At 40.8% G+C, this 25,204-nt stretch overlaps 1 protein-coding gene across 2 annotated transcripts; it reads right to left on the reverse strand.

The window, feature by feature from the left end:
• slc6a4a (solute carrier family 6 member 4a) lies at window positions 1–23,752 on the reverse strand. Of its 2 annotated transcripts, none has more exons than XM_050058930.1 (14): window positions 23,613–23,752; window positions 13,254–14,186; window positions 11,771–11,905; window positions 10,546–10,768; window positions 7,268–7,406; window positions 6,888–7,022; window positions 6,657–6,760; window positions 6,263–6,390; window positions 5,919–6,031; window positions 5,028–5,159; window positions 4,045–4,144; window positions 3,698–3,798; window positions 3,404–3,571; window positions 1–1,729 (listed from the first exon to the last, which is right to left on the reverse strand). In XM_050058930.1, exons 2-14 carry the CDS (start codon window positions 13,723–13,725, stop codon window positions 1,655–1,657), a joined length of 2,025 nt encoding a protein of 674 aa, XP_049914887.1. In that variant the 5' UTR covers window positions 13,726–14,186; window positions 23,613–23,752; the 3' UTR covers window positions 1–1,654. The 2 variants fall into 2 exon arrangements, with proteins under 2 accessions (XP_049914887.1, XP_049914878.1); XM_050058921.1 differs by lacking the exon at window positions 23,613–23,752 and adding an exon at window positions 16,276–16,443.
• Window positions 23,753–25,204: the final 1,452 nt, after the last annotated feature.

The raw sequence follows: 25,204 nt of genomic DNA on the forward strand, positions 1-25,204 counted from the left end.
CATATATCTTTATTATCTGTTATTATTATTTCCCATATATTTATATATCTTTATTCTATACAGGTGTATTTCTCAATACAGTCTTTTATTGACATACATAGATCTTACATAAGCTTGAGAGGTACGAGAAAGAGAGAGAGGCAAGACTTCCTTCATAAGATATTTTGGCAGTTAAGACAACAGGAGATCACATTACAGACACACACGCACACGCACACACACTTGAAGTACAGTACACACACACACACACACACACACACACACACACACATCACGGCATGCACACATAGGTTGAACGCCTCTAATCCTTTTTGCACAACCATCCATTCGTGCACCGACTCACTAAGGTGCATGCACACATTCACACATGGAGAGAGGAGACAGGTATTCACAGGATAGATTACACCAATACCAGACTGACTAGTAAATACACATGTAGTTGAACAGTACTCGCCCATATTTTAACTCCTGCTCCTGCATACACTCTCGGAAACACACACACAGGCACATGTGCACACACACACAAACGCACTTGTTTTTTTTTTTTTGGTAGAAAGTAAAGAGCAGTAACGCTGATTTTCAGACTATGCCATTGATAATGTTATTAGCTCTGATCCATATTTGGTTTCTATTACTGACAGTTATGCGGTGTGACAACAGAGTGAAGAATGTCACTGTGATTAAACAAAGACCATCAGCACGATGTCGTGAAATGTCACATGTGATGTTTGTCATACTGAAGTGTGGGAGGTCAAAATGACAGCAATGATACATTAGAAAATAAATACACATTTTATATTGCAGTTATAGGATGAATACACTCCGGTGGTTCTGTCTGTGATCCATTTTATCCACCTGACATTATAATAGTCTTTTTTTTTCCTCACACGCACACACATACACTCAGACATACACACACTCATGTCACTACCAGACAGTGCTTCACAGTGTAGGGAACTCGTTGCAAATCTGTCATCCATCCGAGATGCCACCAAATAAACACAGGCTGACAGTGAACACAACGAAACGACAGCTACAATATTGAAACATCTTTAGAAATATGAACAGAACAGATATCATATATTTGGCTTCAGTAACAGATACCTGAATTTTGCTACATATTTAATGCATAACTTAACAGCATAATATGGAAATGTAAAGAGTGAGAGGGTTGAAATGTAACTAGTCTTCCTTCTTCAACTGATTTCACTGTACAGTATCTGCAGTTTATTGTCTACGTGGACATAGATTGTATCATACTTTCTATAACTGTATAAAATATTTCCTACAGCTGTATAACCTGAAGAAAAGTCGGTCACTTAATAACTCAGGTGACAATGGTGAGTGGACATATAGAGAGAGGATGCTGAGGATATGGAAGCTAAACTCTGAGTTTGTAACACCAGAGAACTCAGAATCAGCATGAAGGAACCAAACTAAACAAAGCTAAGTAAAGTTACTGCAGCCTGGCTCCACCTAACTCCACCACTATTTCTACATCTTGGTGCGAGACAGCTAAAAACGAATGTAGGCGATGTCTGAAAAAGAGGCAAAGACGGTGAAAGGTAGCCCCCTTGTCCTGTGGTTGTGCAGTTTGTCCAGAAGAGGGTGCTCTGTGTAGCTACAGTGGCACCGTCCTTTGGGCAGGGTTTGGTCAGACTGCGTTGGTGACAATGAAGTCTCTGTGTTGGTTGTTGCTGGGCTCTGGAGTGACACTCTTTAACAGACGCTGTGAATACAGAGACAGAGGCAGACAGAGGGAAGAGATAACAGGCAGAGAAAGAAAGTGAGGAGATTAAAATGATATAAACCGACCACTTTAACTGGAAACTGGCAAGAATTAAACCACAAAGCAGGTCAAAATATTCCTGTGCCACTAATGTTACTGCAATTTTGGCTGACGTAGTCTTTGTCGGGTATAATAGTGACAGGAGCCGTTGTCCTTTTGAAGATCTATGTATCAAATATTGAAGGACTGATGTTGTATTTGACCTCAATAGAATGAGGCCACCTGATGTCCACACATGCCATTTGAATAGCTTGTGGGTACTATCTCATATAAGGCTGCAATTAATGAATATTTCCATTACAGATCTATTTGCCAACTCTATTTTTTTATCTGTCGATTCATTGTTTTGGTCTATACAATGTTCAAAAATAGTAAAAAAAATGTCCATTGTGATTCCAATACTTGTCTTGTTTTGTCCAACCAGTCTCAAAGATATTTGATCTGGCAACATGTCTGAACCCAGCATTAGAAAGAATTCACATTTTAGAAGCTGTAACCATGAATGTTTGGCATTTTTGTCTTAAAAACATGACTCAAATGATTATCCGATTATCGAAATTGTTCCAGATTATATTTTGTTGATCTAATTATCCTTGTGGTTTAATCTCAAACACACCTCACTTGATCAAAAGCATTACAGAATCAGAAAGGAAGTTTACAGGAAAGTAAACAGACAGATGACAAACGCACAACCAACAGTCTTGCTACAAAGAGACACTCTGACATTTTGCCCTCGCTTGGCCTCATCTGTCCGTATGAGTAACACTGACACCGTCTTCTTTCACACTTACACGCACACAAAAACACCACTCCCCTGTGTTGACAGTGTGTTTCAGGGTCATTGTGTGCCCTGGCAGCAGTGTCAATACTGGACAACAGCCAGAGACGTCTGTCTCCCAGCCTCTTTGATGTCCTTCTACCTTCTGTCAACTCTAACAAAGAGGATTGCAAGATAATTATGATCTTTATGATGACGACATTTTGTATTTGATTTTATAATGTAAGAAAAATTTAGGTGATGCTTAGCAGACAACCTGTCTCTTGAACACATTTTAGAGAGTAGTTTTGGAAGTGATGCTGCTTTGCTTCACTTAGTTTGTTACGCAGGGTGTTCTGATGCCAAAGCATCAGATGACATAAGCCCGGTTTCCGTCAGTTTAGCCTTCATCCTCAAATCTGGCAACGTGACAGCCGACATGTGTTGCAGACTGTGGATGTGTCTCTTTAAAAGTGAGTGTTAGGTGCGTGTCAGGTAATGCCCTACGTGTATGCATGTGTGTGTGTGTGTGTGTGTGTAACATCTATGGTGCCTGGAAGTTGTCACGACTTTTTTCCTCGCTAATCTCTGGCCTGTGCCTTCTCCGTGCTCCTTTGATCCTGATCTCCAGTCATGTGTTCGCTGCAGAGGGTAGACCCTGACGGTGCATGGAAAGGAAAGGAAAGGAAAGGAACAGAGGCAATCCCTGTTGTTGGAGAGGTGTCAGCAAGAGAACAAAGGTCTGGTAGGGATATGGGTGAGCAGCAGGAGCGCAGAGCAATGGGACATGTGGGATGAACGAGGGGAAACTCAGAAGATACACTTGAATGGAAAGGATAAGGAAAGAAATGTTGTACCTGTTTGAATGTGCCCTTGGCATTCAGCAAGTGGTAGACCATATAAGCAGGCACACAGATGAATGACGACACTCCGATGCAGTAGCCCAGGACAGTGGTCCATGGCGGGTAGTGGTAACTGAACAACCTGACCTCTGGAGGGAAGGCCAGGAAACTGATGATGATGAACTGCACAAAGGAATGGGAACAAGAGCAGAGGTCAGATATAGCAAGGATCATCAAACATGAGAATAAATATGACAACAAGTGTCTAAGTTAGTATGTGTGTGTGTAGATATTGTACATGAGCCTCACAAGCAGAAAGCAGGGGCAGATGGCCACCCAGCACACCCTCCAGAAACCACCCGGGTAGAAACCAAGCATGAGCTGGATGTCATCACAGAAACGGTTGGTACCTGGAACACACACACACAATCACAACAAAGTCCCAAATATCAGGAGTGTGTCTTAATGCCATTTCTCTCATGCGTCTGTGACTTGAACTGCACAGAGAAAACAGACACAGAGCTGAGGAGATCACAGTATCACTATAAGTCTGCACCACCACAGCTTCTAAATCTCCAACCAACTCTTTTGCTGTAATTTGCAATGAGGTTACAACTTAGTCATCACTATCATCATGCTCAATAGCTCAAACTTACCATAGAACCAGGAGACGGCGATGACTTCAAGCAGGACCACAGTGATGACTGCAGGGCCTGTAGCATACTCCTCAAACAGCTTCACCACAAACGCTCCTCCCTGACACGGAAGAGAGGAGACACGGGGGCATCTGTGAAGCTATTCAGAAATCACTCTTGCGCAATCTGAAAGGTCTATGACAGTGACACTCAACTTACAGCCTATAAGGTGCCAGGTGGCCCCCCAACAATTTTCTAATTGTTAAATTAAATTTTGTTTATAAATATCAATATCACCAATCACAATTTGCCTCAGAGGGCTTTACAACAAATTACATCCCTGTGTAAATGTAAATAAGGTACCAGAGTGCATATAAAGCATCAAAATAGAGCTTCTTCATCCAAAAGAGTGCCAGGAGAGGATCCCCCCCAGACCCCCCAACAGAGATCCAGGCAAAGCCCTGAATGTCCTCAAATCCTAGAAACGCCCCTGCATACATCTAACCTGTGTGGGGCCCCTTTCATTTTACAAGTTGAGCATCCGTGGTCTTAGTGATTAGGGAAATTTGTTTTGGATTGGAGATAAACGGTTACTGCTCAGGGACTTCTGATTTCAGCTTATTGTCTACTGCAGTCCATCACATTACTTAAAACACAACAATAACATTTAAGATGCTTTTGATCAACACAAACAACATTTTTGGTCAATAATATAATTGAATAGACATTATATGAAGTCTTGAATTATTGTTTCTTATTTATGACAGATGATCACAATATAACCATTTAACTGCGGACAGTCAGGTGGGATAAATCACAGATTTACATGTAATATTAGAGGTATTTTTAAATCTAATTTGGCTGAGGATGATGTTTTCATGATAGACCTCATTTTGATATTGCAGCAAAGGGCCAGGATTGGAATCAAACCCGCGGCTGCTGCAGCAAGGACATAGCCTTTGTACTTGGGATTTGCATGCTCTACCAGCTTACAAATAACTTACATATGTGAGTGTGGAGAGAGCCCCGAGGTAGCAGACGCACACCAGGCCGAAAACAAACCACTCTCGTCTCTTAGCCAGGACATCGGGGAACTCGTCTAGCATGGCTGTGATCACTCCCTCCAACCCTGCAAACTGGAGAGAGGAGGACAGCAAGGAGGTGAGGGAGAGAAAAACAATCAGAGAACTCATCAGAGGGTGCATGAGAAAAACCAGAAGACGTTATACTGTACATATACCCTCGTCTGAGAGCTTTAGGAATCTAAATGCTACGTGTTGCTAATCAGTGATTTGACAGTCCCCATTACACTGATGAAAAACATCCACAACCGTTGCACGATGACAAAAAAATGAAGAGACAAAATATTAAGCCAATCCTACATGAATCCAAGTACAGCGACACGTTCTGCTGTAATATCCTCAGTCATAAAATCGAGGAGCATAGCAACCTCCAATGCTGATTCCACACTGATTATCAGGACGTGATAAGAGCCTCGTGGGTCTCTCCAGCTGGCTGCCTCAGAGCAGATAAACACAGGCTTATGGAGACAAGATCACCACACAACAGTGATATGAAAGTCCTATCACATTGTTTTTCGCTGACTGTTATCCAGCGAGGACAAATAATACCCGACACCTTTATGGAGCAACGCGTACAACAAGCAAATGCAAGTCAAACAGAACAAGGCTTTTGCCTATATGACAAGGCAAATATGAAACATTTGTTTCTAGGTTTGTGAGAGCACACAAGAGCCGGGGACGGGGCAACAACAGAATCAGGTAGATTACAACGAGGAGACAGGAACATGTGAGGACATAAAGAACATTTAGCAAGCCAAACATTGACTTGAGTGTCCTAACTTTTTCACTGAAATACGTAATCGACGAACTAACCGTGCTGTCCAGACCCAACATAATGATCATGAGGAAGAAGATGATGGCAAAGAAGGTAGCAGCAGGCATATTTGCGATGGCTTCTGCATAAATGATGAACAGCAGACTGGGGCCTGGAGAGGAGAAAGAGGCAGTTAAATCTGAATCATCTGTATTTTTGTCCAGAGCAACAAATGTGTGCAGTAGGTCCTTCTTTCAATACTCTGTGCTAACTCAATGTCAAAGCATATCCTATGTAAAAATTCAGATAAATTAAATATAGGCTGCACTATTCTTATTTCCCCAATGATGTGAGACTGAGTAAAGAATTATTTATTTGGGATTGTGTTGGTGCGTTTTTCTACCAGCATCCCTGGCCACATCATTCACATCCTGCTGCCGCATCTCAGCCATGTAGCCCAGCACGGTAAAGATGACAAAGCCAGACAGAAAGCTCGTCAGACAGTTCACAGAGCTGGTGACCAAAGCATCTCTGAGGTAGAGAAATGAGAGATTTGGGGTCAGGAAGTCTACAGAGTTAGGGAGAATGTATGTACTATTGGAGTCTTGTGATATCGGCATGTTATTGTTCCACCTGGATGTTGACACAGGTATTTCTAGATTTACTGATAATTTTGTTGAAAGATTTAAAGGAGTTTTGGGAAGGTGGAAAAACCCCTGAAGTAGCATTTGGCTCATTAAGCAAGTAGGTGCCGTCTTAGTATAAATTATATAATAGTGTGTTTAAAGGGTTCTCACTTGTAGCAGTTGTTGTGAAATGGGTTGTAGCTGGCGAAGGCAAGGAGCACGCCGAAGCCCGGACCCAGTGAGAAGAAGATCTGAGCTGCTGCATCAATCCAAACCTTTGAGCGAGTGTAAGGTTGGACGGTCAATGTTAGGGCAAGAAGTTTGCACAAATATAATAGCAACACAAACATTTCACACTGAGAGATCAAGGACAGCCTTGCCAGATTGCACCCACTGACTTACTGTTGTGCTAAGCAGTTTCTCCCAGTCAGGTTTGAGATAGAAGACCACACCCCTCCAGGCCCCTGGCAGAGTGGCCCCACGGATGAGCAACACAAAGAGGACCAGGTAGGGAAAGGTAGCAGTCACCCAAACCACCTAATGCAGAACAGAGGAAGAAGGATTCACTCAGTCATATCAGCTGATATCCACTCATACTTAATAATCACTCTTTGACTTCCTTTCTAAGCAAATTTTCTACCCATGATGATGAACGATAGTGAGGGCGAAGAGATGACAGGAGAACCAGCATCTTTCTGCCTCTCTGGCTCCATCAATCCATCCATCCATCCATTCACTCTAACTGACACTCCCATTAGCCATGCAGGCGCCCCTTCGGTTACCTTTCCAGACGTCTTGACTCCTTTCCAGATGCTGAAGTAGACGATGGTGAAGATGAAGAGCAGGCAGAGGGCCAGCTGCCAGCTGACAGAGCCCAGCTGGTGCAGACCCGGGGAGAGGTGGACCTGCAACACCTGGCGACTGGGGGGAAGAAATGAGGCAGAAGGGATGTTGGGATTTAGAGGTGAGGTCGGAGGGGGCGCAAAGAGGGAGACATGGTAAGGAAGGAGGGGGTGGGAGAAGAGGAGAGGAAGGAACAAGGGGAGGAGAAGAATGTGCAGAATAATAAGAAGTGACAGAAAAGATAAGAGAAAGTAAGAAAGGATGTTGGGAGATTTGGATAGTAGAGAAACAGCATAGGGTATGGAAAACAGAAGAGGTGATAGAGGACAGAACAGCAAGAAAAAAAAACATCCAAAGGTAAGAAAAGGTGCAAAGAGGAGGGAAAAATAAAGGTATGAGGAGGGGAAGGAGTAATAAACAGGGCAAAATGGGAAATATAGAGGTATAAACTCTTTGTACAATATGAGAACGATAGAGTCCAGACAAGTAAACATACAGACATGACACAGATTAAATAAGAAGTAATGAAAGTTCATGTAAGGGAAACAATACAAAACGAGAGAGCCTTGACTGACTTCATAGCAAATTAATGTCAATAAACAAAGTTTACACAAACCTAAGTGAAAAAAGGGAGACTGAAATGAACAGCGAGGTTAAAATCTGGTCACAGGTTAAGCACACAGAGCTTGGCCGATAAAACAGAGACGTGATTTATGTTGAAAACAGGAAATTCTGGCGCCAGACTGAGTTGCGGAATTTGTTACTTTAAAACCTGTATTAGGAAAAGTCAACTACGGATAAACCCTGAATCTGTCTCAGTGGACAGATACAGGCATGGTCTAGTGAGCAGCTGATAAGACTGAGCCAGTAGGCTGTAGAGTCCCAGAGCTGTCAGGAATAAGGAAGACATTGTTCTGACACAGCTCAGGTTTTACGTTTCGTTAAAAAACAAAACAATACCAAGCTTGACTAAATTGAGTGACCTAATTTCTGTGAAAGCAGCTTGCCAAAGATTGTTTAACACTTTGGATTATATAAATAATCAGTTTAAATTTCATGTCAGAATTTTTTTAATTTTAAATAAAAGAGCATATTTGTATCTTGAGGATTCAAGGAATGAAAATGTTAAATTCTGATCCAAAGTTGTCTCACTACCTTCTTATGTATTATTTTAATCCTCTAATAATCCAAAAAGCCTCCAGCTCTTTCTCCCTCCCTCCTCCCTCCTCCTAAACCTGCTTCTTCAAATAAAGGGCTAGTTCATATTTTTGGCACGCTAATTTAAAGTGAACTGAGAGCATTCTTTTTTTCTTCTTCGTAAAATCAAGCACACATTGTTTGCTACTCAATAGAAGTGAAAACAGAATCTCACTTGGCAACTTACAAACCTGTCAGTTAAAAGTAAAAAGAATAATTTTATTAATTTTTTGCCATTTAATTTGATAACACTGTAGGACATAACTGACCCCTGATTATCTGCATACTAATGTTCATATATTTTACATGCTTCAGGTTTTCTGTAAAACTTGTTATTACGTATGATTCCCTGAAGCCGTTGTGGGAGCGTGACCTGGGGGTAACACTTAGCTCTGCCGACAGAACCAAAATCTGCAAGGGGATCTTTCCGAAGTGCACTTCTCTTTACATGTGCAAATTTAAATTTTTTTCATAGGATTTATTATACACCCGTCCACCTCCAGAACATGTTCCCAAACAGCTCAAACCTTTGTTTTAAATGTATAACACACAAAGGTACATTTGTATATTTGTATAGGTACATTGGTTCTGGTCATATCCAAATATTTTGGAAAGAGGTTCATTCTGTAATTCAGGAGGTTACAGGCAAACAGTTCTCACTGACTTTGTTCTACTTGTTTTATCATATTTCGGACAATTTCTTTGATGAGGATGTCAAATCTCTGTTAACAAAAGTGCACCTTGCTGCGATGGTCTGCTCCACAGGTCCCCATGGTTGACATGTCGTTATCACAGATATCAGCTGTCCTTCCTCTGGAGAAACTGACTTATGATCTCAATAATAAATTGGATAGGTTCTGACAACTTTGGGAACCATTACACTTTTTCCTCCAGAAACTCTGACTTGCTTATCCCTGGAGGGCAGTGACTGATTGCTCCATCAGTCGATGTCAATATCACATTGCTGTACAATCTCTCTTTAAAAACAAAAAAAAAACCTTATCAGCTTATTCATTTTTAGTTGTAAAATACTGCAGCGTTTGTTCTTTTGGGGTGTTTTTTTTGTATGGATATTATTTTCAATACTTTTCTGTCTTGTCTGTCTTTATGTCTTAGTGTTGTTTATGTTGGTTTGCTTTGTTTGTTTATATATCTATATACTTCATTTGAAAAATCTAATAGAAAGAAAGGGAAAAACATGTTATTACTATATATTTAATATGGCATAAATGTAGTTTGCAAAACATAAAATGCTTTAACCACAAAGTTAAACAGAAAGCTTTCATCATTCTATGTCACCGTCACACTGAGGCTCCACCTCCTAATTATCATCCAAGTGATTTCTCTGGGATTTGTTTACAGGCTTTCCTATCATATGATCATCATCTTAGCTGAAGAATATGCAAACCTTATCTGTCATTTCAGTCTGTGAAGCTACTCAGCTTTGCTCCTTCCACCCCACCACCACCACTGGTGTCGAGGCCCTATCTATAGCTCTTATTGGCTGCTATTTATAGAGATGTATTCCCACAAATCCAATTGACAGGGTCAACGCTAAGGTCTATCAAATAAAGTCTATCAGATAAAGCTTCTGCATTCTCATTAACTTGTGTTGTCTTTCCTGATTGAATGAAATTCTATCATCCATATGAACTCCTCCACTGGTACAAATCTTCAGCTTTGAATTTTGTGTGTATCTTCAGTTAACTATCACAGTAAATATTATGAGTGAGGATATTTTACATTTTGTTCTTTACGTATTACTTCTGTATCACTCCTGTCCTCCTCCTGAACAATCTCAGATGAGATTAGTGGTTCTTATTATGAAATCCTGATAAGGTCTTCCTTGATACAAGTGGATTTTGCAGAGAGGGCTGGTGGTAAATCTGACAGGACTCCTTAAACACCAGAACCAACCCTGTAATCGCTCTCTGGAAGTCATCCTCCCTCCTTCACTTGACGTCTCCCTCCTGCGTTAGCTCTCCCCCTACGCCTCTACATCCGACTTACATGCACTTACGTATAGAACTCCTCGGCAGGAGAGGTGGAGGAGTTGGACCACGACACATTGTGGTCGGTGGACATGTAACGGTTACAGTTGGCTGTGTTCCAGCTGTTGGAGCAGGTGGTCCAGGGCAGTGTGGGACGAAATGATGATAGTAGATAGTACAAGGCCCAGGCCATGATGGTGTTGTAGTAGAAGGCGATGTAGAGGGCTATGATGCAAATGGCAAAGCCAATCCCTGGATGAGTGGAAAAAAAATTGAGTTAGCACAGAAATAAGAGTTAAGGGACCGTACTTTATTTGTCAGAGGAGGGGGTGGCTGGGCTGTGACTTTGTATTTTTTTTTATCTTGAACCTTCCCAGAGCTAATAGCAAAATGTGCGTTTAATGACCGCTTTCCCAAATTAATGACAACATACACAACAGTGGCAGCAATTGGTGGAAGCATTTGTTGCACATGATGTGTTTTGATAGTTTCTGTTTTCACTATGGTTATATGGTTAAATTTTAGCAATTTATTAAAAAAAACCCATACATTTCAAACCCACTTGCATTTTTTAGGGTTCTTAAGTCATTTAAAATAAACACAAAATACATTCATTTTAAGTTAAATGTGCCTCCTTTAAGCCAAAAAACAAAAAAAAACAAACGACATAACTCCCTCCCTTGTGCTTAAAAAAATGGTTTGGAGTGCCTCCCGTTTTGCACCACCCGCTCACCCTCTCATAAATAACAAACAGTCCCTAAAATAAACTATCTTGATTATAAACGTTACATCTGCGTTTTATTAAGAAGAAATTATGTTGCATAGTATGTGGCACCAGTCAGTCAACCCCTTGAAGAGACATCAGTGGTGTTGTCGAGCTAATTCAAGTTGCTATTGGGTAAGTAGGTGACATTTCCCAACAACAACAACAACCAGCACACTATCACATTTCTGAGCATCTGGCATTTGGCATGGAAATGTGACAATTTCCATAACAGAGAGTCAGTATAACTCATTAGATGTACAAGACGCTCGGGATGCTCTTCAAGGCAGAGTACCGAGGGGGACAGGGAGGTGAAATGAGCTGTCTCTTGACTTGACACTGTCCTTCTTTGCCTTTTTTTGTTCTCCTACTGCCAATTTTCCTGATAGTAAGCGCTGTTCTCTCATGTTCTCGTCTTAGCTTTTAATCCAAGCTATTGCTATTGACTCATTTCTCCATCTGTTCTGTTTTCTCTCCGCTCTTCTTATTACCTTTGAAGATGGGGCAGATGTGTTTCCAGATGGAGATGCAGCCGCTGCGGTGGAACTGGCCGAGAGCCAGCTCCATGTAGAAGAGAGGGACGCCTCCAAACACCGCCATCAACAGGTAGGGCAGCAAAAAGGCACCTGGGCAGAGACACAAGGACGGACGATGTTTGGGAATGATAGAGGGAGAATATAAGAGTTGGAAACAAAAATGTGGGGATTTGGATGTGGAGAGTATGAAAACAGTGGGGGGGAGAGAGGGGAAAATAAGTTATGGACGAACAGTAAAAAGTCAATTACACTCCTGAGAAATGCTGCTCGTTCACACTCCATCTGTAGTCTCAATAGTCCCCTTAATAACTCCCGATAAACAAGAACCGAGAACATTAAAAAGCACTCTGTAAAAATCATTAAATATTCTAAGTACCCTATCATTTACATAACCTTAGTCCATTCAAAAACAACAGTGCGTGCTTGCCCAGTTTCATATAACACTCAATTTAATATGTGGAAACACGCAGTGAGAGGGTCATTGTGTTTAAATTCTACAATGACAGATTAGGACTACTGGGATGTTGGCTGCTAAGTGAGGAAAGTATAAAAGTGATGGAGGAAGAATTAGAAAGCCAAACACTGAGAAACAGCAGGATGGCAGCCAGATCTTTGAACTCTCCAACCTAACGTGCAGAGTTTGATAACACATCTTTCTTTCTTTCTTTCTTTCTTTCTATCTGATTATCAACTTATTTTGCATGCGTGTGTGCATCTGTGTATGTCAGTGGGTCGGTGTGTATCTCGTGTCTTTGTGACATGAAATCAAAGATAAGGGTTGATTGAGCAGCTGCCTGGGCGACAGGTTATTAAGCAAGGAGAAAGGGACTGAAGGCGTTCTCATAAAAACCCACAATTAATAGTGTTGCCTCTATCAAGTGTCTCCCGGTCCCCATCTCTACCTCGCTCCGTGAGACACACACAGAACACAGGATATTGCAAAGATTTTATTATTGCAAATTCAATAAAAGTGGAAAGGGAGGCCCTGTTTGCCGCTAGGTGAGGGTTGTGTAGTAACAGAGCACATGCAGACCACACAGACTCTGCGAAAACATACGCTTTCCTTTTTGTACCTTGAATTGTGCAATAAAAGAGCTGAATCATAAACAAGTACTTTACTGTAACTGCAGCATTCCTTATAAGTCTACGCCCTTTTTTATTTCAGTTTTGCAGAAATTATGATGTGCAGAGATAGTCTCCATCTACCTCCATCTTTAATGATGGAAAAAGTTACAGGGCAGTTAACGGACTCACTTTAGCTGCTGCATATACTTTAAATTATTATTAATTTACCGTACATGCTGCAGAATAATTAGAACCACAAAAGAGCCTTCTCTTCTTTCTAATCCTTGAAATCCTGTTTACTCTAGCATGGGATCTACACCCCTCCCCACTCCTTATCTCCCGCTACCTTCTCAAACATCTTTTGCCTCCTCACCTCCTCCATTTTGGTAGCAGATGTAAGGGAAGCGCCAGACATTTCCCAGGTCCACAGCATAGCCGATCACAGAGAGCAAGAAGTCCATCTTCTTGCTCCAGGTTTCTCTGGGCCTCTCCAAGCTGGTTTGTTGGACCACCAGAGTCCTGAGGCCTCCCAGCGGCACTGAGGATCCAGTGCCTCCTCCAGGCCCAGAAGCTGTGCCTCCAGAGCAAGCTGCGCTCCCCGGCCCCTCCCTGGGGCTTTGAGGGGTGGATGTGGTGAAGCCATTGGACACCTGTTGTCCAGAGCCGGAGGTCAGGTTCTTGGGTCCCCTCTCTGCGAGACCGTCAGCCAGCACCAGTCTGCCATTTTCCTGCTGTGTCCCCTCCTCTTCTCTCCCCACATCCTCTCTCCCTTTCTCCCTCTCTCCCTCATTCTCCCCTTTGTCCATTGTCAACATGCTTGTCAGCATCATATCTTTTGTCTCCATTGGGTCGTGTTGATGTTGGTGTTGGCGAGGTGGTTAGGGGTGGAGAGAGGTTCTCAGTGACGATGAAGGGAATGTGGCACTGCTGTCTGATATGGCGCCCATTAGGGGAACAGAGGGGTAAGGAAAGCAAAGGAATAGTGCAGTGGTGTTGTAGTGACAAGTTTGGCAGAAAACAGGATTGTCCTTCTCGGACAGGTAAAGGAGACGGGGAGCAGGGGGGCAGAGCTAAAAAAAGAGAATGAGGCCAGAATGAGGGGAGGCGTGTGTATGTGGGAGAGGACCGAAATGTTTAAGAGTCTGTTGAGCAAGAAGGAATAAGAGCAGGCGGCTAGGACAGACAGAGGAGGATACACGAGAGGAGAGATGTGTTTGAACAGGATGTGGCCAGCAGCAAAGTTACAAGAATTTTGGATCTTCTCCACAAACTGCTTGTCCTCTGAGACACTCAGTGATGGAGCAAACTGCAACACACACAGAAAATCCACAGATAAGTCACAGGAAAAGAGATACTTAGCTCAAAATGACTCTTAAGTGAACCCATGATTATCCTGTCTCTCCTTCCACATGACAAAAAGTCTTGTTTAACATGTTCTACCTAAAGTTTTATTGTAAATCAAATTAAAACAGACATCATGGGAGATTGTAAAATATATTTGAGTGGTACACATTGAGGGGATTGTGTTAGGACATGCTGATTTTCTCAGCTTTTCCTAATGTTTCTCATTTCACGCTATCTCCCAGTTGCATAACTTGTTTCAGTATTTATCAGATCAAAGCCGTTTAATGGGCAGAAATTAGAGAATAAACACACGCAGCAGCATTTTCAAGGCAGGAAACACAAGAGAAAACTTGAAAGACAGAAAACTGACCCATGCGGATAAAGAGGTTCTCTATTTTTGATTGTTATAAAATAGAAAATTCTAATGCAAAAGATTTAAAATTAGTCAATTATGGATCGCATACAAGTTTTTTTGCTCAACAGGTTAGCCCTCATTTTTTTCATGCACTAAGAAGACAACATATAAGTAAAAAAAAAAATTATTTTAACTTGTGGCTTTGAATAAATTCCAAAAAGGCTACGTAAAATGTATATGCTTGACTACTTTCAATGAGTATAATTAGACTTCAAAGTTAAGACGAATGCAGCACATTTAACCCCCTTATTTCTTAATAAAATGGTAAGTTCTAATTACTTGATAAAAATATAATTTAAACACAAAACCTTTGTAGAATTATACGTCTATCATTTTGCCAGTTTTGTACATTATGTGAGAGGTAAATGAGACGCTTGTGCTTTATATTAAATACTTTTTATACTCGGTACAAATGTTCTATAGCTGCTTTTTAAAACACTTAAATTGGTTTTAAACTTAGCAACTAAGAGAGCTGCTATGTATGGATAAAAATTAAACTTTAAAGAACAGTACAGCCATTCAACATACTCAACAATCCAAAATGCTATCACATGAGTAATGGGTCCAACTGTGAGAGCCGTTTAAAAGTGGATTAGATTGTTTATAGTGCTAGTTCAATTAGTAATGAATGCCAGAGTATAGGAAGACACAATTTACATGGAACCCCATTATCTTAATTAAGAACGAGTGTCCAGCAGTTTTACACGGCACGGCATTCACTCCACACTAACATCTGACTACCATGCAACCGAGATCCTGTCATGTACCTGGACTCTGAGGGAGAAAAGAAACACTGGCTAACCTTATGCTCAACACAAACATTTTTCTCATACGAACCACACTTTTATTCTTTTGATGAAAGCGATCATGAGTTCAACAATGACTTCATTTCCATCTGAATCCTCAAGACTGACAAAAGTAAAGTACGCTCCTCCCGGTCTGACAAAACCTGTTGAAGATACTTTAAGAGCTTAAACTTGACAGAAATCAATTTCTCCTTGAAAGGTAGCAGCTTTAAACAAAGTTAAAGTGAAAAGTTCATTCACTTTGACAAAAACAATTATGCCACTGAAAAATATTATTCTCCATATTTTACTCACGGTTATCTATAAAGCACACAATGTGTCAGCTGTCCCGCTGGCTTACAATTGAAGGTCGAGAAAAACAAACAATGGCTATTGGCTTGATTATAATACTAAATCTGACCTGTGTGTGCAGACACACTTAATCACTGCTTTAAAAAAAACTGTTTTTTCTATGTTCCGTTAATGATACTGCAATACTGTGATATAAACTTTGAAATTACTGGTCATTACTGTATATCAAAAATTATTTTTTTCTTTTTAAATCTTTAAGTGTTAAACTTTGAGGACTTTAATAATGAAACCAAAGCAACAACAAGATTTAGGCAAAGATAAACTGAAAGAGGACATGTAATGAAAATACCAGTGATGCATTTTAAAACAAACCAAATTAAAAATGTTGACACTTTTCAGCCAGCTCCTAATGTAGTGAACTCTACTTAAACTTAAGACAAATCTTAAGTCGCCACGCGCTGACACTTTTTAGAGAATAAACAGCAAAGTAAAGACAAAAGTAGTATTTAATCCCACCTCACATGCATCCCATACTTTACCTGAAGAGATGGTAAACAAAGACAAGTAGAACCTGTGGCAGCTAAAAGAAACCAAAACTTAAAGAATCCTGCGGTGTTGCAAAAACTTGCCAGAGAAACAGCGTGCACTAGCACATCAGGACACAGTGTTTGCCCATTGAGCTCTCAAACCTCTCTCATTTCTCTCTCTCCCTCTCCCTCTCTCCCTCCCTTGTTGTCCCTCTCTCTCTGACTTGCAACCACACACTCTTACACACATGCCGCGCTCAGAGACGCACAGCCGCGCAGACGTACAGTATGCAGAGATGGATGCATGGATGCATGCGCTCAGACAGAAGATACTGGGGAAACATTATGCAAGCGCAGACATGCACACTTTGAAGCCTGGTTTGGCACATACAATAACAACATGAGCGGCAACAAATAATGAACTGAGTGCAGCTCTGACACAGTATGGTCATGGCAGAACTCTCATTAAAGCAGACACACACACGCACACACACACTGTGGACAGGGGAAGTCCTACCCTTGAGTAGCTGTGTGCCAATGTGGGGCTCTGTGTCAGGGTGCTACTTGCTACTGTCTTGCACACACACAGACTGAAACAATGCCTGGTAAATCCCTGCTTCTCACACTCCCTCTTTTTCCATTTTCCTCCTTAGCTCTTTATGCTTTTAAATTCCCCTCATCTGTCAATCTGTGGTCCCCTCCTTCAATTTCTATCTTCTACTGTTCAAGTTCTTTCCTTGTGTCACCTGCTATGGAGAGATTACACTTTTGCTGCTTTGACTCCTGTTGCACATAACATTTGAGTCTTGTTCTACATGAGCAGTACATGCATTATATTCAGATGTTAGAGTGTGAGGTATGTTGTCAAATAATCTAAAAAAAAAGACATTTTCATCAATTTACAAGCCGACTTCTGCGTGTTTATAATGTGTTAAGAGCTATACACCCTAGTAGAAAACCGAGCTTGCTGCTGGTGTTGCTGCAAGGTCAGACATGTAAGTCCCTGAATAATCTTGCTCAGTGCAAGGCTGCGGTGCTGGGCAGCTCCCAGGTCGGACTGTACTCCCCCAGGTCATTGCTGCAATCTAAGCATTTTTTGCCTGCTTAAGTAAAGTTTAAAAATAAAAGCGTTCTATATACTGAATAGATCAAATTGTCACACACTGAACAGTAAAATGTTTGTCAAAATATTATTCAGTTCTAAAGAAGAAATACAAAAAAGTAAAAGCAGCTCGCAACTCTCCGTCTATGGTGCATTTTGACTTCACTTCATACATCATGTGTGCAGGCAGGCACTGAGGTCCAGAAAGACACAAGCACAGCCATGCAAACACTTTCTCACGCTACCCATGTTGCATGAACTATATCTGCAATCACACGGTTCAGTGGGAGCAATCCTAAATTGCCATTTATAAAATGTTGAATGAGTAATTAAAGCAAATGTCATGCTGGAATTTAAAAGCCCTCCCCATCATGAGCCGTAGATCAGCTCCTGAGCATTTGCGTCTGAAATCCCTGAGAGATCCCGAGGGGCGCCTGCTCACTGTATCTCTTACTTTAAAACAACTCGTAAAGCTTTGGGCTCAGTGCCAGCTTTTGTAAGCTCGCTGTTTTTGAACACAGACCAACACCCTATAGTGTGGGCTACAGACGTCAGGAATGGTTGAGTAAAAATAATGTGCTTATCAGAGTCTGCTTTGGCAACTCTCAGGGGGTTTCCTGAATAGTTTTGGACTCGAGACAGTGGCAACTGGGAAAAAAAGGAAAAGAAACAAGACCAAGAATTTGATAAAATACCTATAGTATCTATGTGTCTTTCTGTCTGGATCTGAGTCTGCCCAATAGGCGATTTTTGGAGGGTGATGTAGCAAGTTTAAATTTGAGAACTGGAACTTATCAGTGCTCTCTGGTGGACAACCTTTGTAATGGAGACACTGTGTGTTTCTCAAATTCGAGTGTGCCATGGGATTCTGTGATAACCACACATTATTATGGCAATATTCAACTGGGCCTATACAAAAAGTTTTGAATGAATTTTCAATTGACTGTATCAGTAGATTTCCTAATAAAGAGGCAAACTCTAACTAAAAAATGTTTGCCGTTCAGACGTAGGAATCATAAGTGTGTCACACATCAAAAGGCCTGACTGGCAGCCAGTGTGAGGGATGGTAACATCTAAAAGGAGAAAGCCATGAATGGGACAATGGGTCGCTTCATTGTACAGAGCAAATTACAACAAAGCACCAGCGACGACCACTGAACGCTGGAAAAAAAAGAGCCAAAAAAACTGTCAGTAAAAAGTATCATGAAAGCTACCTGTCTTATTTTTCTTATGTCATGATAAGAGTGAAAACACGTTGTAGAAGCTATTGTGCACAGATATAAATACAGGTGTGCCTTGAGATTTTGGCTCACCCTTTGATGTACCTTGGGCACAAAAAGTTTGAAAACCACTGCCTCAAACTATACTTTGCATTTCAGGACTGCACTTCCTTGTGACCTATTGGTCGACATTTACACTGATTCAGATCTGTGAAAAGATAATATCGGCATATACAAAAGTGGGTATCTACAGTATCTGTCATTATATAAATTAAATTTTGTTATTATAAAAATAATTTCCAAATGTACATAATCAAATTTATAAGGACAATCTCTGCTGATTACCATATTAAAAAACCCAATAAAGGAATGAAAGAGACATCTTTTGTTGGGCCAGCTCTTAAGGTATGCATAATCAGATGTCTTTGCTTTGCTATTGCAGCTTAGCAGACAGCGTGGATTAGAAATTCTCCATTCTTTCATGAATAAGGCTCTTGAGGGCAGTTGGTAGTAAGAAAGATCATCCGTCAGCTGGAGAGCTTGAGTCAAATCCTCTTTGTCAACAGACACCTGTCCTGATAAGATTGTCTCTGAGCAAGCTCTAGATTCCTGAATGATCATTATGTAACTTGCTGTGGCAAGTTAAGTAAAGTATTTATGATTGGCAGCCCGTATCATTTCACGTCTTTAAGGATGTTTTATACTGATAAAACCAATATGACTCATGTATCTTAATCACACTTTGAATAAACTGTTTAACGTGGGTATAAAATACCGCAAATACGTGCAGTGTTTTGGATACAAACATATTTACAGTATATTATTAACAGATGTCTTCTCAGCGAATCTTTTGCATGGATAAATGTGGAGAATTTCTATTCTTCAACTGAGCTCAGGGATTTTTCCACAGTAATGTGCTTTCACTCAAACCTCAATAATTTGGGAGAACAGGCCCACCACACATACGCACAGGTGCTTTAAAAAACACAGGAGCGCTCTCACATTAACCTTTTGTCTCATTCGCTCTCAACGGCCCCCTCTTTTACTGACACAAACTCTTGTTTTGTACTCTTAGACACGCACACATACTGTAGGAGAGAGGGAGACCAACTTGACAAAATAATTATTGAGTCCTAATTCATAAAATCCTTGCTTTGCTCTGCAAGGTTTCTACTGTGCTCCACAAGTGTGGCCTATAGTTTCCCATGCCCACCTGACATCATGCCAACTCAAGCCCTGGCTAATTGAAAAATAAACAGTGTGGGCAGACAAGGGTGGGGAACACCGTTCAGTGCATGATAAGTTGCTAGTGAGAGCCTCAACACTGCCGCTGCCACATCTGCACAAACAACACTTAACTAGTCAGTGAAACTTGTAGTGCTTCAAGAGGGAACTACTCCCGGGAGAAAAGAAAAACACTTCTGGCTGTTACATGTCCCACATTGAGGGGCAGCCTGATAAGTAGACACACAAACAAGTTTTAAGTGGCAAATTGTCAAGACACGCACAGTAACCTGCCCCGAAGGAGAGATTTACTTCCATCCGCTGTGCAGTGGTTGCAAATGTGGGAAATAAAAGTGGGCATTATTGAATTATGGCGATTTTGCTTCGACCGTGACTGTGTAAAATCTGGTGGCTCCATCATGCACCCAAGACAACTCAGACATACACAAACAATAGTCAGTCTCAGGCAGTGGTCATCATTAACCGTGGCATGTTGTTGTCACAGCCTACAGAGGGGCTCAAACACGTGTGGTAATACAAGTAACTATCTACACCATGCTCAGCTTTTACTTATTTAGCTGTTACGTTACATATTGCGGTTTATTATCATTAGATTTTGTTGTACTCCTGCGGTCCTATCTTACAGAAAAGGAACCTCAGTTTCAGATTCATAAACCCACGCCTCACTTTCACGCCATCATCTTTCAACATCAATTCTCCTACAACATGCAAAACATAACTGCAACATATTCCCTCATCCTCATCAGTAACTAGTACTAATCTAACCTCCTCTGCGTTTGAGCATATGAAATAGTTATCCAAATCATCCAGTTGAGTTACAAGCAGTCAGAGCGGAGAGAGGATGCATTGGGGCCAAACACATTACCCACGTGCACAATAAAGACTTGTCTATGGACTGAGAAATATCCATAATGATTAATGACAGCTTTCTGTAGATAAATTCCTGTTTGCATCTTCAGTGACACCTTGGTCACAATGAAATGGTCTGAAATAAATCACGTGTGTCACTGAGAGATAAGCAGGAATGTTTAAACTGTTCACACATTTTCATATGAAAATTGAGGAAGAAGACAATGGCAGAATAATTTAACCAAAACCACTGGACTGTAGGCTTTAAACAAATTTTGGTGCAAGGACAAAAGGGAACATGGAAGTTGAAATAATTTGCACTTTTTATCGCAGTAGATGGTGCACATTTGTGAGTCTTATAGGGACAAAGCAAAGATCTGCCCTACTCTCCGTATGATTGGCTAGTGCTCATTGCCTTTGTTGGTTGGATTGGTTAGGTTTAGGCAAGAGGAGTGCGACTGGTTACGGTTAAGGTTAGAATGTCGGGGTAAGCCAATCAGAGGTTTACAAAGCTCTTTTACCTTCTTACATCAGTTCAATGCTTTCTTTTAATGTGGGCTCCTCTTACCAAACTCAGTCTAGTGATTGGATTACACTCCAGGTGCCGGCTGCTTTTACCGAACTCGGAAAATTCCGTTTTTCATATTGTGCACCAGGAACAACATGCAGAACAATGAAAAATGTTCCTCTTTTTAATCTACAGGGCAATTCAAATCTTCAGCTGTATCATATATTACTTCTAGGTGTTCCTGTTTTACCTGATAAATGTGTTCTGCATTTTAACAGTTTTCATTCATCATTGGTTTTATTGCTTCTTACTTCTTGTTGCCACCTTTATGTAAGTTTCTCTGCTTTTTTTTTCTGTGTTGAAGTGCTTTTATCTTGCATTGTTTTACTCAGCTACATTTTAAATGAGGTCTCTACTAATGTATTTCCGAGTTAAAATAAAAGTTGAATGAAAGAATGAATGAATGAGAGGCAGAGTAAGGCAAACTTGAGTGGGCAATTCCTTTGCTATCATAGGATTCACAAAGTCTCGTAATAATTGGTGGTGTATGCACACCATATTGCCATTTCAACATTATATTGGGTGCCATTAAGAAAAAATAAAATAAACATTTGGGCACCTATACGCCCAAGACTATGCTACCACAGACTGCTTGACTGCCGTATTACCACCTAGCAAAACAATGGGATGCCAGCATACATTGGGGGCTTGAAGTCTTACTTACACCCTAATTACTGACATAAACTCTCATCTGAATGGACCAGCATCTTCCAACACTTTGTGCAGTCACCTAAAATAAAGACAGCCCATCAATCATCCGAGAGCATATAACAGCTGATTATTCAACAAGGGCTCAAACACTCCAGGTTCAGCAGGACAACCATCGGTTGCAAGCACAGAAATCATTATACAAAACTGTTAACTAAAAAAATCTCAGTCAGTCAGTTCAGATGATACTGACACAAATGTTGTCTGTGTTCATTACAGAACAAAAGTTGTTTTCTCTATTTAACACGTGTCTAGACATCACATAAGCGAGGTTATCGAAACATCAGAGCATCTACTTACACAAGACATCACAGTTTTTAAAAAAGCAAACATGACATGAAATGGCTTCAGGCAGAAAAACTAACAATGGCAATGAAAACAGTTCATCATGAGGCAAGAAGGAATGGTGTTTTTGCTCTTTGGTGTCAGATGATGTTGAAATGCACTTGGCATGATGCTAATGGCCTTCGCATAGAACCTGTTGCATTTTACGGCTTTACAGAGATGCTGTGCACAATGTCACTCTGGTCTATAAAAGGCGGGAATAACATTGTACACAGCGACACTGAGATGTTGCAGTGGAAAGATATTTTCCAGGCCACGTTTGCTGCAAACATTAACACCTCATTAGTCATTTGATAAATGATTATTAGGGCTTAGGCTATGTACTGTAAATATTCCCCTTTAGAGCTAATCGGATGTTCTGCCCAATTGATTTCTGAGAGGAAAATAAAACAACAAATACCGAGGTTTCATTCAACACATGTTGGAGGCATGAGGTGTTGGGTGGATGAGGGTTGTGACTTACATTGTGTTAATTATTTGGGGATTTCTTGAATACTGAATGGCTTTATGTGCTTAAGTGAGCAGTAGGAGCTGAGCTGTGAAACACTAATATGAAAACAGTGTTTAAAAAGTCACGACCGCATACAACTCTGCCTTGAGTGTTAACAAAAAAAAAAAAAAAGGGATAGACAGACAGATGACGGACAAACAGTCATCAAAAAAGAAAGCTTTTATATGGTTTTCCCTGTTAGAGTCTTTCTTGTATTATATAATAAATACCTTTTATTCCTAACCTTACTAAACAGAGGGAAAGAATCATAGTGCCATTTATATTTATATTTACGTATCTCTTTGCTTTGATCCAAAATAAACTACAGTTAAGTCAATATGTAAAATACTAAGGACTTGGATTTGGCCTTATCTTATTTGTACAAACTTATCAAGTTATAGATTAAGATAATAAAAAATATCTCTAATTAAATGGCTTATCCCCTCATCTTGAAGTTTGTCATTTGTTTTCCAGATCTCACAGATTATCACCAGTCTGATTTTGAATGTCTAGAGGTTATGGAAATAATACAGATGAGGATAAATAGGCTAATAAAAAGTAGAGTAAAGACAATAAATTGAAACCACATAAAAGCTTACACAGAAAAAAAAAACACCTCTCAACTATTAACTCGTGATGTGTCATTGGTCCCTGGTTTACACACATGCACAACATATGTACATGTCTTACAGAGATGGTTATCAATATAAATTTAAAGCCGAGAAATGATTGGAGTAAACAGTGATTGTAAACGATGAACGCGGCGATAATAAAATTAGGGGTTGTTACAAAAAAAAAAAAAAACAGGCAGTGTGGTCTTACCTTGATATTTTTAGCATGACAGCTTGCGTTGTCCATAGAGCGTCTGGTCATCTCGCGTCCAAGACGTCGCCTATCAACGCAGTCTAAACCCAATCACACAAATCACACATGCCTGGGCTTACAGCAGGCCATATTCTGCTCTGCCTGGCTTAAGACGCAAACACACATACTCAAGCATGCATGCGCCCACTCACACACATGCTCTCACCCAAACACACACACGCTGAGCTTTAGAAAAGGATCCCTGCCCCTAATCCAAGACTCCTTGATGCATATTTATAAGAGGGCCAAAGAGGGACAGGAGTGGACCACGGATACATAAATTATGTTACAAAATGTAGGAAACCACGAAGGTGAAATTCTTACGTTATGAAGTGCGTGTGAGATTTAGAGAGAGATTACAGCCTGTCTGTGTTGTGGTCTAACTAACCCATTTACAGCCACTCACAACTTACCAGGCCAAAAGGCACCATGCCAGGTACAGTCGTGCAGTCAGTCTACTTAGTCTTTATTGTGTGTGTGTGTGTGTGTGTGTGAAGGGGGACTGGAGAGATATAAAAGAGGGCAGCCTGGGTAACAGCAGACAACGCAGTCCACGTCATGCTGACATTAAAATATAATCACTATGTCCTCTTTCTTTCTGTCTCACCCAAACACACACACACAGCATCCGGTCTAACCTTCTTGTTAAAAGCCAGCCTGTGTGTGAGTGTTGAACGTCATTCCAATCAGCATCAGCTGAAGTACTAGGTTAATCCTCATTGCAACACACAAATCCACACACACGCCCACACACGCTCCCACACACACACACAGCTGAAAAGAGGAAGACGAGAGGAAAAAATGGAAGAGAATAATGAGACCAGGTGTGTGATGAACAGTCCTGTATGGTTCAACTGTGGGCTAATTCCTCCTGTCAAAGACAAACATGGAAACTATCATAAGACTCATTTTTGACGTCAGGACTTGTAAGCCACAGTGGATGGGTTCGTAAGTTCACAAACCTGCTTTGTTCTGCTGTTATACCTGAAAACATATCCACAATAAGCTGCTTCACAGGATGCATTTAGGATCTTCAACAGGGGGTCCATGTTCCCTTGTGGTCCTCAGAGTTACTGCAGGGGGCCGAAAAATTTGTTTGATAATTTTTTCCCCCCAAAAAGTTTTACACAATATATTTTGTAGGGCAAGGGTGTCAAACTCATTTTAGTTCAGGGGCCACATACATGTGATTTTTTTCATAATTTTCCACTAAAGTGGAAGTTATTGAAGAAGCAAGTTAAGTCATCCCCTGCCTTACAATCTGACCTTTTGTCAGTGCCTGTGAAGCGGGGTTCCACTAAAACTGTAAGACAGAAGTCTGATACAGAACATATGTTGATTTAAGCAAACATAGCCTACATAGTTTATATACGTACAATACACTGATTGCACCTACAGAAATAGCAGGAAGGGGTTAAATATGAATCTGACTGAGAGTTTAAGACCAGTGGTTGGCTGGTCAGCAAGCAAAAAACACTTTTCATGTCCAAACATAAACAGGGATTCACTATTCAAGGATTTAGCCTATAGCATCTGTGCTCCTATGGCAC

Source organism: Epinephelus moara, chromosome 2 (genome assembly GCF_006386435.1).
Source record: "Epinephelus moara isolate mb chromosome 2, YSFRI_EMoa_1.0, whole genome shotgun sequence".
Lineage (NCBI taxonomy): Eukaryota > Metazoa > Chordata > Actinopteri > Perciformes > Serranidae > Epinephelus > Epinephelus moara.

Bases quoted from the DNA above. Each gene is read 5' to 3' on its own strand.
- slc6a4a (XM_050058930.1), bottom strand. From the start codon at position 13,725: ATGGAGACAAAAGATATGATGCTGACAAGCATGTTGACAATGGACAAA. The intron at 7,407-10,545 runs GTAAGTGCATGT...TCTTCCCCCCAG, and splicing joins CCTGCCGAGGAGTTCTATAC to TCGCCAGGTGTTGCAGGTCC. The intron at 6,391-6,656 runs GTGAGAACCCTT...TCTCTACCTCAG, and splicing joins TTTCACAACAACTGCTACAA to AGATGCTTTGGTCACCAGCT.